Source organism: Myodes glareolus, chromosome 14 (assembly GCF_982192425.1).
Source record: "Myodes glareolus chromosome 14, mMyoGla1.1, whole genome shotgun sequence".
In the NCBI taxonomy this organism is placed as follows: domain Eukaryota; kingdom Metazoa; phylum Chordata; class Mammalia; order Rodentia; family Cricetidae; genus Myodes; species Myodes glareolus.
Genome location: NC_142039.1, coordinates 1,414,976 through 1,430,186, shown reverse-complemented (window position 1 = coordinate 1,430,186; position 15,211 = coordinate 1,414,976). Strand labels below are relative to the sequence as shown.

At 43.8% G+C, this 15,211-nt stretch overlaps 1 protein-coding gene across 4 annotated transcripts in view; it reads right to left on the bottom strand.

Moving 5' to 3' along the window:
• The window catches only part of Mkx (mohawk homeobox), a 66,061-nt gene extending 52,281 nt beyond the window's left edge, over positions 1-13,780 (bottom strand). For 3 of the 4 annotated variants that reach the window (XM_048461132.3, XM_085698911.2, XM_085698910.2), the window contains exons 1-5: positions 13,653-13,780; positions 11,439-11,708; positions 9,621-9,780; positions 2,782-2,935; positions 2,030-2,374 (exon numbers count right to left, since the gene is read on the bottom strand). In XM_048461132.3, coding sequence (XP_048317089.3) covers positions 2,030-2,374; positions 2,782-2,935; positions 9,621-9,780; positions 11,439-11,626 — 847 coding nt within the window. In that variant the 5' untranslated portion in view covers positions 11,627-11,708; positions 13,653-13,780. Of the gene's footprint in view, positions 1-2,029; positions 2,375-2,781; positions 2,936-9,620; positions 9,781-11,438; positions 11,709-13,375; positions 13,513-13,652 lie in introns of those variants that run through there. The other variant, XM_085698909.2, reaches the window with a different exon arrangement.
• Between the last annotated feature and the right edge of the window lie 1,431 nt (positions 13,781-15,211).

Sequence of the window (15,211 nt, the reverse complement as noted above, 5' to 3'; positions counted from 1 at the left end):
CCAAAGAATGGATAAGGAAAATGTGGTACATTTACACTATGGAGTACTACACAGCAGAAAAAAGAATGACTTCTTGAAATTTGCGGGCAAATGGATGGATCTAGAAAACATCATATTGAGTGAGATAACCCAGATCCAGAAAGACAAATATCATATGTACTCACTCTCAAATGTCTTTTAGATATAAAGCAAAAAAAAAAACCCAAACAAAACCAAACTAGCCTACAATTTACAATCCCAGAGAACCTAGACAACAAACAAAAAAGAGGACCCTAAGAGAGTTATACATGGATCTAATGTACATGGGAATTAGCAAAAGACAAGATCTCCTGAGTAAATGTGGAGCATTGGAACCATGGGAGAGGGTATAAGGGGAGGGAAGAGAAAGGGAGAGGAGCAGAGAAAAATGTATAGCTCGATAAAATCAATAAAGAAAGATAAATGAGTTTCATAAAACAAAAAAATGAACTAAATCTTACTGGAAAAGTTTTCAGTGACAGGAAATTATCTACCTCATTCTTCTTTAAGAATACAATTTAGATATCACTTCTGCTATGATGTTGGACACATGGTACTTAATAAATTCTGAGGGAATAACATCATTGTCAATGGCAGTAGCATAACCATAGAACATGATTGTTAGTGGTAAGATAACTACAGGCAATGTCTGATGGTGGTAGGTGAACTACAGGCAATGACTGGTGGTGGTAGGTTAGTTAACTATAGGCATTGATTGGCAATAGGATAAATAAAGACAGTAGTATAGCTACAGACATTGATTAGTGTTGGGTAACTATGGGCAATGATTGGTGGTAGTAGATACAAGAGGTGCCCCTCCTGAAACTTCTTGTGCAGGTTCAGCTGTGCTGTGCTGTTCAGTCAATGCTTAACTATTGTGTGTGCTTGGCTGGCTTTCTCATCCGTGGTGTAAATGGCTAGGCTAAGTGCTTTACTGTCTCCAGATCTAACATTAGACTCATTCATTGGTGTTTTTAGGAGCCAGGCTGCATCAGTACCAGATGTAAATCTCACCTATCCCTTATTCCAAAGTAACTCTGCTCAAAGACTCCTTAAAAGCAAGTCCTGCTGAGCTAAAATCAAGATAGAAATTTTTACCAACCTGCTACTCCATCTGAATGCTTTGGACATGTAGAAATCAGCTCAATATTTCTGGAATGAATATGAAATCTTCAAAGCTACTTATCAGCCCAACTTGTACCTTCCAGGTATAAAAGTTAAGCTTCCAAAGTAAGTGGATCTAGGTTTGTGTTTCTCCTTCTGAAAATGCTGGCAGGTGTGTTAATTTGTATTAATTTCCTATCACTTCTAGCAATCAAAGTATGTAAAAGAATAGATGGAACATAAAACATTTGCATGGCTAGCCACAGTCCAGCACAATTCTTTTATGATTACTTATAAAGGAAGCATAGGCATCTTTTAAATATTGTTATTGTCAGGCAAGCAAAATAACTCAGAGGGAAAGCAAATTTGTTGCATGGACATGAGGACCTGAATTCAGACCCCCAGCACTCACATAAAAAAGCTAAGCATGATGGGCCATGTGCCTGTAACCCCAGTGTTGGTGTGTCAGAGACCAACGAGATGGTGGATCCAATGAGAGAACAAATCTCGAGGAATAAAGCTGAGAACGATAGAGGAAGGTGTCTGGCACACATGGGCCCATACACAGATGCACACACAAAATACACAGCAAAGAAATCACTACTGTTATCACATCATCATGATTAAAATTATCTGTAAGAATGAATATTTTCAGCCTTACTATTAAAGAGCAAAGTATCTCAGGCTCTCTGAGACCATGATTGACTGACAAATACAGCCATTGCCAGTTTAAAAAATTTAAAAGCTTTACACCAGAATTAATTATGGCAATCCATAATTATCTTATGCTAATTATGCAAATCAAGTATCTTCTGGCTTTCTTATATCTGTTATAATAAATCCCTCTGCCACAGATTTCTATCTGTCTTACACAGGTTACCATAATTACAACAAAGCCTGGACTTACCTGTGCGATAGACAAAGTTGCCTTCAGTTTCTGATGATGATGGAGACACCAACTCTTCCTCAAATTCATTGGAGCTAAAAGATCCTGAATGGTTCCTTTGCCTTGTTTTTCCCATCATGGCAGTGCTTGTGGCCATGACATGTCTCAAAGAGTCATTAAGGTAACGGTTCAACAAGCTGCTTTTGTACTTGGGAGGTGACACGTAGTCCTCGGCTGCCCTTGACTCTGGCCTCACCGGTCTCACTCCGGCTTTTATCACTGAGTTCTCCCCTTTAATGACAGTGTGATGGGCAGGGGTGCTGTAGCCCACTTCGTTTGTGTGATTTCTGGGGGGATTTTCTCCATCTAAGGGGAAAAACATCACCAACTAGTGTTTGCACATACTTCCCCTAGCTGCTCAACTGTCACAGTCATTAAAAATATGCAAAATTAAAGAATATATGCCATATGCAGAATTATTTTTAATATATATATATAATATATAATTAATATATAAGATTAATTTTTAGGTAAAAGAAAACAGGAGCCTATGTAATTGTTCCATAGGGTATTTAATTTTAAGGAAAATGCTTTCTCCTATAAACAGAGGGAATGGTTATAATTACTGTTGCTTTATATACTGTAAGGATGAAGTTGCCTCATTAAAAAATAAATCTGTGGCACTACAATATTTGTGGCCAGCCATTAAGACAACACCTAGGTGGACTTATGTAATGGCAAAGCAAAGACAGGAGCAGAACGTCGGAACGAACCTTCGGAGCAGGAGTCGCCGCTACTCACGCTGAGCCGCTCGGCGTTGCCTTGCACGTACTTGTTGTATAGCTTTATTCTTAAGGCCCAGCTCAAATCTGGCTGGCGAACAGTGTTCTTCAGCCTACGTCTAGCATTAGCAAACCAATTGGACACCTAAAACAGCATCAGTTTTTCAATTAACAAAGCATTAAAACAAGGCGATTATGCAATTACTTTCTTTTAAAGGATCCAAGACCAGTGTTGCTGCTATATACCTGTGATCTTAGCTACTTGGGAGGCTGAGGAAGGAGAGTCACTTAAGGCCAGGATTTGGGGTCAGCTTGGGAAAAAGTGGGAGGCATCATCTCAAAAGAAAGGGCAAGGAGAAAAAGGAGGGAGGATAAATGATATAAAAATCCACAAACACGATGAGTGGAAAGTTAATGGTGACATTGAGTCAACCAACCTGTGTTACCCTGAAATTTTAAAAAATAAGAAATCTTTCTGAGGATGTGCCAGTGTCCTATTGGAAGAATGTCTAAGCTAAGGTACTAGAGAAGCACACAGAAGAAAGTCCAACAGGAAAACAAAAGGTGAACATAAGACTTAAAGAAAGAGAGGGTCCGATTTGAGAGTTATAGGTTTAGAGGTTCACCTTCAGGTTAAGTTGTGAGTAGGCAAACTGAAGAGAGTCCAGGACCAAGCTCTGGAAGCCAATTAAGGAAACTAGACACTTAACAGAGAAAGTAGAAAATGATCAAAAGTGAAGCCATTAGAGAAGTGGGGAAGGGAGGTCAGAACACCTGCTAGAAACTAAAAGTCTGCTGTTAGAAACATCAGTGAAGACAAAGAAATGACTTTTGAATTACTTTCAGTTTTCCTTTAAGCCATTGAGTTCCTAGAGGATAAAATGTGCTATCACATTTTAAAAGCATATAGCTTTTAAAAAAATTAAAAGGACAAAATTTGCTTTTAAAAATATGAACTATATAAATATAATTTTTCTGTGAATTTGCTCCAGAACACAAACTTCTATTACTATAATAGTTTATGTGGCAATGTTTTGGGTAGAAGATTCTTCTTTGTTGTTGTTTCTTAGTCATACTATAAATTTATTTAGGGCATTTATAGTAGAGTATAAGTATTATAAATACAAAATAAGTATTTTTGTAAATTGGTCAATATCTAATTATTATTAAAACTATAGTGATTACTGTTTAAAAAAGAAAAATACATTTTTCTCCTTGTCTAGCATGTATTTTTTTTTATATAAAGTCAACATTGACTACATTCGCATTGCCCCCTTCTACCTTGAAAAGCTGTCCTTTCACAGTGTGTATCAGATCACTTCAAAAGTCTTAGTCATCAACTTCTATACCGGTCAAGCTGAACCGTTATGACTATGGTTCAGTGCTTCAAATTCTCAGCCTCTCCATCCTCCACACATAGGCAACCCAGGAGTATTCATTTTTCAAATATACAGTGAGTAGCTATTGCATACTAGCTATGGTGTAAAGTGCAGGTCTTGTAAAGGATATATCAACATGCATACATGCACATGCACACACACACATGAATCTACAAATGTCACACCTGAACCGCTATGACAACAGTGATAATCTGAGACAAAGGTCAGTCATTCACCGTGGAAGCAAAGAGCCCCTGGTCACTACCTTTCCCTCCCTCCCCTCTGGTTCTGTCACTCACTGCCCAAATTTTCATGAAATCCTCATGATTATTAGTTGGGAACTTTAAAAACATTCTTTCAAACTTCCCTAGTTTCCATTCTGTTTTCTTAAATGGATCTTAAAATGAACATCAAATTCAAATGTGATGCATTGTTTTGACTTAATTTACTTCTTCAAGTTATCACTAATGTCCTAATTACTAATGTGACTGTGGTGTAATGAAAAGTAGCCTGTTTTTCTGTTCTGAATTATCTCAAAACATGTCATGTCATGTAAATTTGGTTCATTCATTCCAACTTTTCCTGACCTTCGCATACTTCATCCAGGGCTGGGATATGACACAGTGGTAGGGCATTTGCCTAGCATGTGCAAAGCTCTGGGTTTGCTCCTTGGTGTGAAACAAACAAACAAACAGACAGACAGACAGACAGAGAGCCCTTCACCTGCTGTAAAATGGATCAGATGTTTCCTAGCATTTTCATCTTCTCTTAGAGTAGAGAGTCGTGGAGCAGCCGTCACTGTCCACCGCCTCTCTGCAGCTTACTTTCCCATCACTGTTTCTTTGAAATCAGTTGTGTGTGAGTAGGCCTGTCTTTATACCTCTCACACAGAGGAGCCAGCCTGCAACTTCTCCTATGTTTATAGCACATTTCATAGGACTCAACACCAAACCTTTTTGTGTTACTTTCTTTACTAAACAACATTTAATTCAGACTGCATTAGCTAGATCTTAACCAATCCTCATGACACTTCATATAATAAAAGTGAAATGGACTTCTCGTTAAAAAACAAACAAAATAATGCACTAATTATGTTTAATATAATAACTATAATCATAGTGTACCATAATTCTAATGCATAAAAATGGAAGAACATTTAAATGTCCCAGGAAATTAATTGGCTTTTCACAATTGGAGATCATCTACTTTTAAATGTGTTAAATATTCCTAGTTCTCAACCTATTATAAAGACATTACATGATTTTTCAGAAAGGTCAGTGATCTTTAACATAGGGTTTTTCTAAACTTGTTTCACAAATTTGACCAACACCAAGTCTGCTAGCATACATATGTGGTCTGGATTTTATCACCAGAAATGTATAGTACAACTTAACAGCTAAGCGTAGCCTGGGGGTGTTTAATATTGACTTCTGTGAACAACAGATGTAGCAATGGTTGGTGAATTTGCATATTTTGCATTTTTTTCTAATTGATTAAATGTACATTTCTTGTGTCACTGACAATAAAAATATAGACTCCCATTTTCGACATTTTACACTTACTTTGGATTTCTTCATGTGGTCGTACATATTCTCTTACCCAAGGTAGATTCTGGAACAGCACTTCAATGTCAGAAGTTCTTTTAAAAATGCATATTTTATAGCAAAGGCTTAAAGAGCCAAGTATCTAGAAGCTGGAAGAGAAAGTGGTTTTCCACACATCTTTACTAAAAGTGCTTAGGTGTGTTGTATGGACAGAGCAATTGCAGTGTGAACCCAAAGGAATGAGCTGGAGTCTCTCCAGTTTTGAACATATTAAACTAACAAATATAGTCTGAATTATTATGTAAATACTGGGGATCTTCTCTCTGTACCAATAGCACTTGGAATGACGTATAAGGCCTCGTCTAAGATTTTTTTGAATATATAACAAGTATTTTCTCAGAATAAATACTCAGCAACCAGCAAAAACAGCTATGCCAATGTTGGAAACAATTTTTTGTAACACTATGATTTTGTCAAATGTCCACGAGCACATCACAGGGATGCGAAGTTATATTAGTGAAAGAAGCAGTCTCAATACCCAAGCGTTATTCTATGGAAGTTACATATCTTGTGATGATACTAACTTTCCATCTCATACTATTTGTTATTGATCTGCAACAGCACAAGCTATTCCTATTTTAGGAATACATAGCACATTTTTATAATATATGAACAGTGTTATTGATATGAACCAAATCAAGTATAAGATTTTGTTTGGTTGACACCAAAGCATGTCATAAAGGAATACTCTCCTTTTTATTCTCTCATAAAGATGATATGTGCAAATAAAAGTTAAGCACAGTGATAGCAAATTAGGACCAAAATGTTAAGGTGAATGAATAACAAACAATAAGCGAGAGTCACATGATCATTAGTTAATTCATTTTCTCGGGGATAAAAAACTGTAGGTACTAACCAGTGTCCTCCAGGATTCTATGTATCAGAAAACGTACTAAAACATATTTCCATCTTTTTACTTCTGTGCTTCAAGGGAGATTGCTGACCAGGTTTCACACCTTCCCTCGGCAGTTCAAGAGGAGCAAAGGAAAGGAGAATTACAGTACAGGAAAAGTTTGACACACACTCAGAGGAAAATGTTAAATGTAAAATAAATCCTCAAACTTAAGATATTCTGTTGAGGAATAAAATAGTTACAGTCACAGCCTGTTGTAACAAGCCACTAGGAAGAAGCAAAAGCAGGCCCTGTAGTCAACAAGAATCATGAGTTCAGACAGAAGCAAGGGCAGCTTTCACATCTGCCTGTAGGCATGCATGTGCAGTATATTTGTAGACATTTTGAAATCAAAGTGAGTCATACTTGTCCTTGTTCTAAAGACTTCACCCTGTAGGATGAAGTTAATAAGCTGTGTGTTCTCTGCTGTGTTCTGAAACTAAAACAAGAGTTCCAGCTTTCCTGTAATTGTCAGAAAGACATTCTGGAAAGCTATGTGTTTCGAATGCCATTTCCCAGAAGAAAGCTATTTGATCTACAAGCACGTAGGGATAGTGTGCTGCCCGGAGAGAGCCATGCTACGGTGTGAACCCCATGAGTAAGACATGACCACTCTTCTGAAGAAACCTCACTCCACAGGAGAAAGTGACTCATAGGGAGAGACTGACTCAGGACAAGAGTCTAATTTGCAAGGACCAAAAGCTTGACTCAGATCATAGCTCTACGTTTTTCCTCTAGAAGTGTAAAGTATTTGTATAATTTAAACAGTTTCCATAAAGCTGGAATATACTTTGGATGTCTAATTCATGCTTGACTCAAATAAATTCCTATATAAGTAGATGTGTGGGTATACATCGCATATTACATACATCTTTTGCATGTGCCATTGTGCATGGTGAAAATAACTGAGCCTAAGGTGGATTATAAATAAGATCCCTGAGTGAAAATTTTATGCATTTCAAATTTTTCCACTTATCATTTTAAAGTTTAAGAAATTTATCTTTCTGAAAATAATAAAAATCATTGTGTACATGTATCATCTAATGACAAATAATCTTTTCCTTACTTAAGAATTACATATTTTATGTTCTGAACTGTATAAAAGAATAAATAATTTTTGAATGAAAATTTCACATAAATTAGAAAAATGTAGTCGTGTTACCAAGATATAAGTGTGAAAGCAGTTATTTGTATTGAAGCTATCATTGCAAGTTTCAAGTAACTATATTACTAAATTAAGAGTATAATTTCAGTTCATTCAAGCTAACAATTAAAGTATAAAATTTCTCTCATAACTACAAATGCTACTTTTTAATCACTAAACACTATTTTTAAAAACATGTCAAATAAACCTGCCTTACATATGAACAGCAGTGAAGCCAAGTCCAGAATAATGTAGTTGATTGTAGAACTTTCTGCTAGAATTCATGCTTCTCTGTAAGTGGGCATATGTCCAGAATAAGTGACAGGCATGTTCAAGTTAATATTGAAGCATATGCATTTGTTTTCATAAGTCAAATTTTTCTTATTGTAATAACTATTTAGAAACTGCTTTCGCAAGGTTCACAGTTTTGTGTTAAACAGATCTCAAGCCAAGACTGAGGAGTTAGTTTCTGCCTCCAGTGCTGTGGCAAATCACCATTATTACAATTTCCTGTTGATAGGAAAGAAAGCAGATGTTTTTCTCTAAAACTGTTTTCTGAAAATAAGCAGAAAAATACATGTTGGAATTTTGTGGAGACTTGTTACAAGCCAGCACAAATGCTTTGTCAAACTTTCCAGTAATTCTTAAATGAAACTGTAAATACTCTGGAAAGAGATTTTTATGTTATCGAGTGCAGCTTTATTTTGGATCTCACAGCTCTTATCATATGTTTGATGAGATGCCCAAATTTTTTCACTTGTGCTCCTATAATATATGGAGTTTCCCGCTCACCCTGCGGCCTCCTCTTCTTAAATCTGTTGTTTACACCGAAGTTTACATCACTATGTTGATAGGGGAGTTCAGCCAAAAGAAAATTGCAGTGTAATGGGAAAGCATTTGATCCAGGATTTGTTCCTCTATCCTTTACCCGCAGTTCCCCTGCACCTTGGTAAAAATGGGAGTAACTGCTCTATACGGACAGTTTGGGGGAATAGCAAATAAGATTGTGCTCAGAAAAGCTAATTAAACACAAAGCAGTGTTTGTTCACAAGGGAAAAAAAACACGCTGGCATGTTTGTTGATTTCTCTACAACTGACAAAGTGAACCGGCCACTCACAATCTGAAATCTCTCCTCAGCCCAGGAGTGTGTGCCAAGATGAGGCTGCCTTCTTCCCAGCTTTCCTGCTTTCTGGCTTACCTCTGAATAATGGTTGTTCTTACTTAATCTGAATCTGTAGTGTGCTTTAACTTGGGTTCCAATATGCACCCACAGGCCCCAGGGTGCTCAAAGCTGAACAAGCATCTTCAGCACCACCTAGAAACTTGTTAGACATACATTTTATGGCTCCACCCCAGAACTACATGATCAGGAACGATGAGCAAAGCAGGATGCAACAATCTGTGCTCTAAGCAGACTTCCTAGTACCTGACAAACACTAAAGACTGAAAACCACGGTGGGTTGCACCACCCTTATCCATTGTGGCTCCTGAATCCAGATTCATACCCATCACCTTCTTACCACATTCCAGCAGGCCTTCTCTTCTCGCCATCCGCAACAATGCATCACACAAATTCCTTCTGGACCCAATCATTCGCACCGAGGTGATTGTTAGGGGTGAAATCTCTTTTCTATGATAGGACCTGGCACCTGTGCCTAGCCCTCATCCTCCTCTGCAACAGAAATCAGGGTATCTGGACCCGCCTGGTCACCATCCTTCCTAGAGAGAGGCGCAACCCCAGTAGCACTGCATTTCTGCTCCTCAGCCGCTGGTGAGGAGGGAAGACCCCGGTTTGAGGGGTCTGGATTACCTGCACTAGTGTCATCTGCGAACCGAGGGCCAACAATATCTTCTCGGTCTTCGTGGGGTAAGGGTTGTCACGGTGCTTATAAAGCCACTGCTTAAGAGGCCTCGCCATATCTTGCAGGGCCTGTCGCTTGTGCCTCACCTTCCCTCCATTCTGTCGGACCCTGGCACATGAGGAGAGGAGAGGGACGTGTTAGTGGCACCTTTTTGGTGGCCCTAAGAACTACATGGTAGGTCGAATTTCTATGATGTCAGCACCAAGCCTGGGCTTAACTGAACTTCACCCCCCCCCCCAGCAATCCTGGCTCTCTATCCTTATGCATCACAACTCTAAGAGCCCCCACAGTTGGGGCAAAACAAGAAAAGGAAACCCACACTTTTCACTTCTCGGTGGGAGCACTGGCATCTCTCTAAATAGCCTGTTTGACCATAGGGTTCTGTGCCAGTGCAAGGCCTTACATTTATATTGAAAAGGGGGAGCTATCGTGATACCAGCAAGGCAGGATTGCAGGGGTAGGGGCGAATGCCACGTGAAAACTATCCTCTAGACTGCAGAACTGGATCCAGAGCTAACTGATTCTTTCTTCGCCTGCTTCTATAGACCATTGAGAGGCTCTGGCCTCAGGGGGAGGGCCGAGTCCTCTTGCTAAGGTCCCGGGACTGCTGGTCAAGGTCAGGGAACATGTACTCCGAAGGCGGAGACAACTGCCTAGACTCCCTATTTCATTTGATGCTCTGGAAATGCGGGAAGCTGGGAAAACAGCAGACCCTACAAAGCAGTCTAGGGCCTCTTTCCCTCTTAGAAAGAGTGGAACGTGTGAAATGTCGTTTCAATAGGTGAAGGTTTGTAGAAGACCCCAGGAAAGCAGACTTCCAAGAGGAGCAAACAAAGCAACCACCATTCTAGAGTTGGTATGGTATGATGCGCTCCCGAGAGGCTCCGGGAGGTGTCGCCGCACAACTGCGAGCGCTCCCAGCCCCAGTCCCCGCTCGAGCGTCTGTGCCCCTGCCTCCGGACGTCAGCTTCTAACTCTTTGAAATGCAATTCCATCCTCTTTGACTGGTTGTAACAGTTTGAAACAACCTAATCTCTTTTACTAAGCATCAGTGCGGCCAAAGAAGCAGCCGGTGTTGTGGTTTAGGAGGAGGCCGGCCGCTTTAGGAACTGCCAAAACCTGGCCAGGCACACACTACCCTGCTGCCACTCTGCAGATGGCTCATCCCAAAGCTCCCAGACGACGACAACCGGCTTAACTCTAGAAACCGAAAGCCGGCAGGTCTGCAGCCTCCTTCTCCGGGCTCGCGGCGGACTTCGCCGAGCTGTGAGCGCCAGGGACGCCTTATGGGAACCGACCTAGTCCCAGTATGGAAACCAACCTAGTCCCGGTATGGGAACCGACCTAGTCCCAGGCCAAGGGAACCTTGAGGCCAAGGTGACATCCCCGGGTGACCGAGGCCTTACCTGGGACCAACCGTCTGTTTGAAGGTTGGGTCTCCCCAGTCAAAGAGTACAGCACTCAGTCTACTCCCTCGATATGCAGAGAAAGCAAGAAACTATGCCAGGTCCCAGATTGTCAGGGACCTCTAGGTGTGGGAGGACTGGGCATCAGCTCAATTTCCACCAAGTCTCTTTTGAACTGTTCTACGGAATTAGTCCCTCCAGTTTTGAGGAGGTAAATCCTTAAGAATAGGGTGTTTGAGTCCAGGAGGGAAGCTGCAGACTCCCTATTCCCAAATTTTAGATTGTGCTTCACACACCCTCCCCGCAACTCGCCGCTCCTACCCTCCGGACTCGCGGGTCAGCACAGGCCGATGAGCTTACCCAGTCCTCCGGTGTCTCAGGCCGAGGTTGTCCTTGAGGGGCGGGCCATCTGGAATGCCCACCTCCGGGCGTGCGTGTGGATTGTCCAAAATGCCACCGTATGGTCTGCTCCCACGTTCCCGCTCTGGGGTACCTCGGTCCTCAAAAAGCACCGCTCCCCCGAGCTTGTTGAAGACGATGGTGTTCATGGTGCGGGCTGGCAGGGATTCCAGGCCTCGCCGCAGAGCCTTGGAGCCGGGCCGCCAGGAACTCCGCAGTAGGGCTCCGGTTCTAGAAGATCAAGGCGCATCACGTTACTCCCGACTGTGCTCAGCTTTCCACAGCTCAGGAGCCCTGAACTTGATGAGGGCTCCGGGGCCGCTGAGCTGAAGGCCAGGGCTGTATTGCTGCTGGTATGCTACTGAACGGCCTTCAGCACCAGGCTATCTGCACAGCACTCCTGGGACAGGTCCCCGCCCTTCTTCTCCGGACAATCAAGCTCCCACACCTCTAGGAACTTCAAACAGAAATAATTTACCTACCGAGGCAAAGAACGCAATTTCCAAACGAACTTTTCGGTCTCTAATAGACATACAATTAGGACAGCAAAACAGAATTAGAATAAAAAGAAAAAGGAGGAGGAGGAGGAGGAGGAGGAGAAGGAGGAGGAGGAAGAGATATTCGTTAAGCACCACACACAGAATAAAGCCTCTTCTAGGTTAAGCAGGAGTTGGAGGGATGAGACGCTTTTGGGTAACATGAATAATTGCATTCATAAGGGCGGGTCAGTGCGTCCTAGTTCTTGGTGTCAAGGGATGTCCATATTTTCTAGATCTTGGACCATATAGCTGAGTCCCTGCTTCTTTCGGTTGAAGTTTCCCGCTGAAATAAGGACAGCGGAGAAAGTTAGGCGTAGAGTCCCAAACCAGAAAATTAAATGGTCTCAGGACAAATGTATCACAAATTCCCGAATTTTTCTGGGGCGCTCAAAGCGAAGGCGCCAGGACCTGGGTTTCTGAGGATTTCAATCCTCAGGAATTTGAGCCCAATTCAGAAGTCTGAAGCCTCCTAGCAGGCAGTGATTCCCGCACTTTTCAGATTGTGGCCACCGGCCTTCGGGACAGCCTGCAGTTCACCTCTGGAGTTGGAACGTTTTGGAGGCCTCAGCCCACCAGGTGCGGGCATCCGGAGCAAGGCCACACCACCGCAGAAAAACTGCAATATTGCTGCGAGATCTGGACCATGCCCAGCGGTCAGATCTTCCCCCTTGGCAACCCCTGGTATCTCGGTCTACTCCGAGTCGTTCACATAGAGCTGCCAGCACCCCCTCAACACACATCCTGCTTCTCGAGTTTGCAGCGCCTACAACCGCCAACGCCCCCTGCCCCGCCCTCTAGTCACTGCAGTGGCGGCCACACGCAACACTTAGGAAAAGCCACAGCGACTAAGCGACGGCCACTGTCAGTGTTGGTATGGAAAGAGAAGTCAGATCTCTGGTGGCCGCAGCGTTACACCGTAGGGCTGAATCCTGAGCAGATAGGTACCGGTCGGGGTGCGCATACAGCCTTGGCGATAAGTGTCAAAGCAAGTTTGTGAGCCGTAAGCCCCTGTTTCGACGATTGGCGATCACGTCTCTTCGCTGGTGCTGGCGTCCTTCCCCGACACTTCACCTCTTTCCACACAGACCAGTCCTAGACACAACAGCGCCTTTTCTCTAGCAAAGTCATGGTGAGGTTTGCTATCTAGGACCTTTCCCACAGACTGCAAACACAGCCATGGTCCAGGACTGTAACTGCGGGCGCGGTGGCAGGAGGTTGGCACAAGTCCTAGAGATCCAAACCATTACAACGGGTCGGCGTGGGGGCGTAGGGGCAGTTAAGACCTATAATTCCTAATTCTTCCTTGGTCCCGCGAAAGGTCCCTTACAACCCCCTTCTGCTCTTGTGCTCTGCACTTACCCAGATTTTCTCCTAGCTGTACTGGGAGCGCGCTCCCTGCGGAACTGGCCCGTGGAAAATTAGAAAGCAAAGCAAAGGCGGCCAGGTGGGCTGCCAGCTGGTTCCCAGATCCTCCCTCCAGCCTTGACCAACACCCAGGAGCGCCCCTCACTCGACCTCAGACAGAGGTGGGGGGAGGGGAGGGCAGAGCCCGGGCTTGCTGATTGCTGGGGAGCAGCTGCGACTCAGCCTGGGCGAGCCTGGGGCTGGGCGCAGGGGAGGGGACCCAGGGCCGTACCTGTGGCCGCGGAGCCCTCAGCCAGTGGCTGGCTGTCCCTCCTTGGATCTAGGCACACTCCCATCCCCGACGCATGCTCTCGGCAAAAGCTTCGACGAGCTCAACGCCGCCACCGCCGTCGTCTCGGCTTTATTTACCCAAACGGACGCGCGCGGCCCGGGACCCGGAATATCGAGGCCTTCTCATGTTTCCTGACTGCCTGGTTCAGCTCGCGAACATCTCGTGGGCGCAGTATCCATGTTCCGGGGCAGCGGGAGAGGAAGCGATCGCGCCCGCCTGGCCGCAGGAGCTGCAGTTAACCCCTCGCAAAGAAGCTGCGACTGGCCGCGCCCCGAGTCCCCGGCAGCAGCATTCTCCCGGCGGGGCGCCGCTCCGGTAGCTCTCGCCTCGCAGCGCCAGGAAAGCAGGCTTTTTCCTTCCTGCTCAGGGGATTAATCCAAGAAGCTGCCCGAAGCCTGGGTCTCCAGAGGTCGCGGTGGTGCAAATCCTGTGTCTTAGCTGCTCCCTGCGCTGGAAATGTCACCAAGCGTGACTGGACGCGAAAAGGTCGCGGAGATGCACCAGGTGTTTCCCTTCTGATTAGCTGGAGGTTAGAGTTTCTGGCACCCGGCAATCTCTCTTGGTGTCGTTGGGCTGGCTAGCGAAGTCCAGGCTATGGAGGTCAAGGCCAGGAAAGCGCGTGCTTCTCAGGACAAGCACTAAAGAGGTAGGGATGTGGAAAGGCAGAGATGGGGCGAGGTGAGCTCAGGTGTCCCTGCTGCTGTAGTCCAGGTGTGCAGGAGATCAAGCTTGGGACTTTGGATCTTCAGGTTGGAACCTGAAGGCATCTGGAGTAAGGAGAAAAAGCAACTACCACAAGTTCTATGCAGTGTTTTGTAATCCACCGAAGATTGAGCAGAATTTGTGGCAGTTTAGAGAGTCCTCGAAGTGGAGCACCAAGCCGCCTGCTAGGATGGCTGGACTCTGCTGCTCTTGCTACCGTCCATTTATTTTAAGAGCTAAAGCAGACTTTTGAAAACCTAACAGAATCAGCATCATTTGAACCTTTCTCCCTGAACATGGCCATGCAGAGCTGAGCCTCACCTAAGAGTCCACATTTTTTTTTTTTGTGCTCTAGAAGCGGCTAAAGTATATAATAAAGCGGTTATTTCCAAGACTGATTGCACTCTCTATTCTTCTATCTCCTCAATTATTGGCCAGAAACCCAGTATGGCACAATTTAAATCAGAAAGGAGGGTGGTTTTTCATTTTTGTGCGCCAGGCAGATGCGCACTATGGTTTGATCGCATTTTGTGCTGTTCCCGGATTTCTGTTATATAAGGTTCCTTGGTCGCATTCGCTGTCTTTCATGCTGCACTTGTGCAGTATGTTGAGGACAGGCTCTCCAGTTCACAGAGGCCACCGCAGCGGCTTGAACAGCAGGGACACGTCTTAACAGTTTCAACCACCCCTTCTCTGCCAGCAAGTTTCTCAGCAGAGACAGGCACAGCTGACAATCCATAGAAAGAAAGAGCCCATTCTCTTCCGTGGTCTCTGTGTGAAGATGGTCGGTAAGGCAC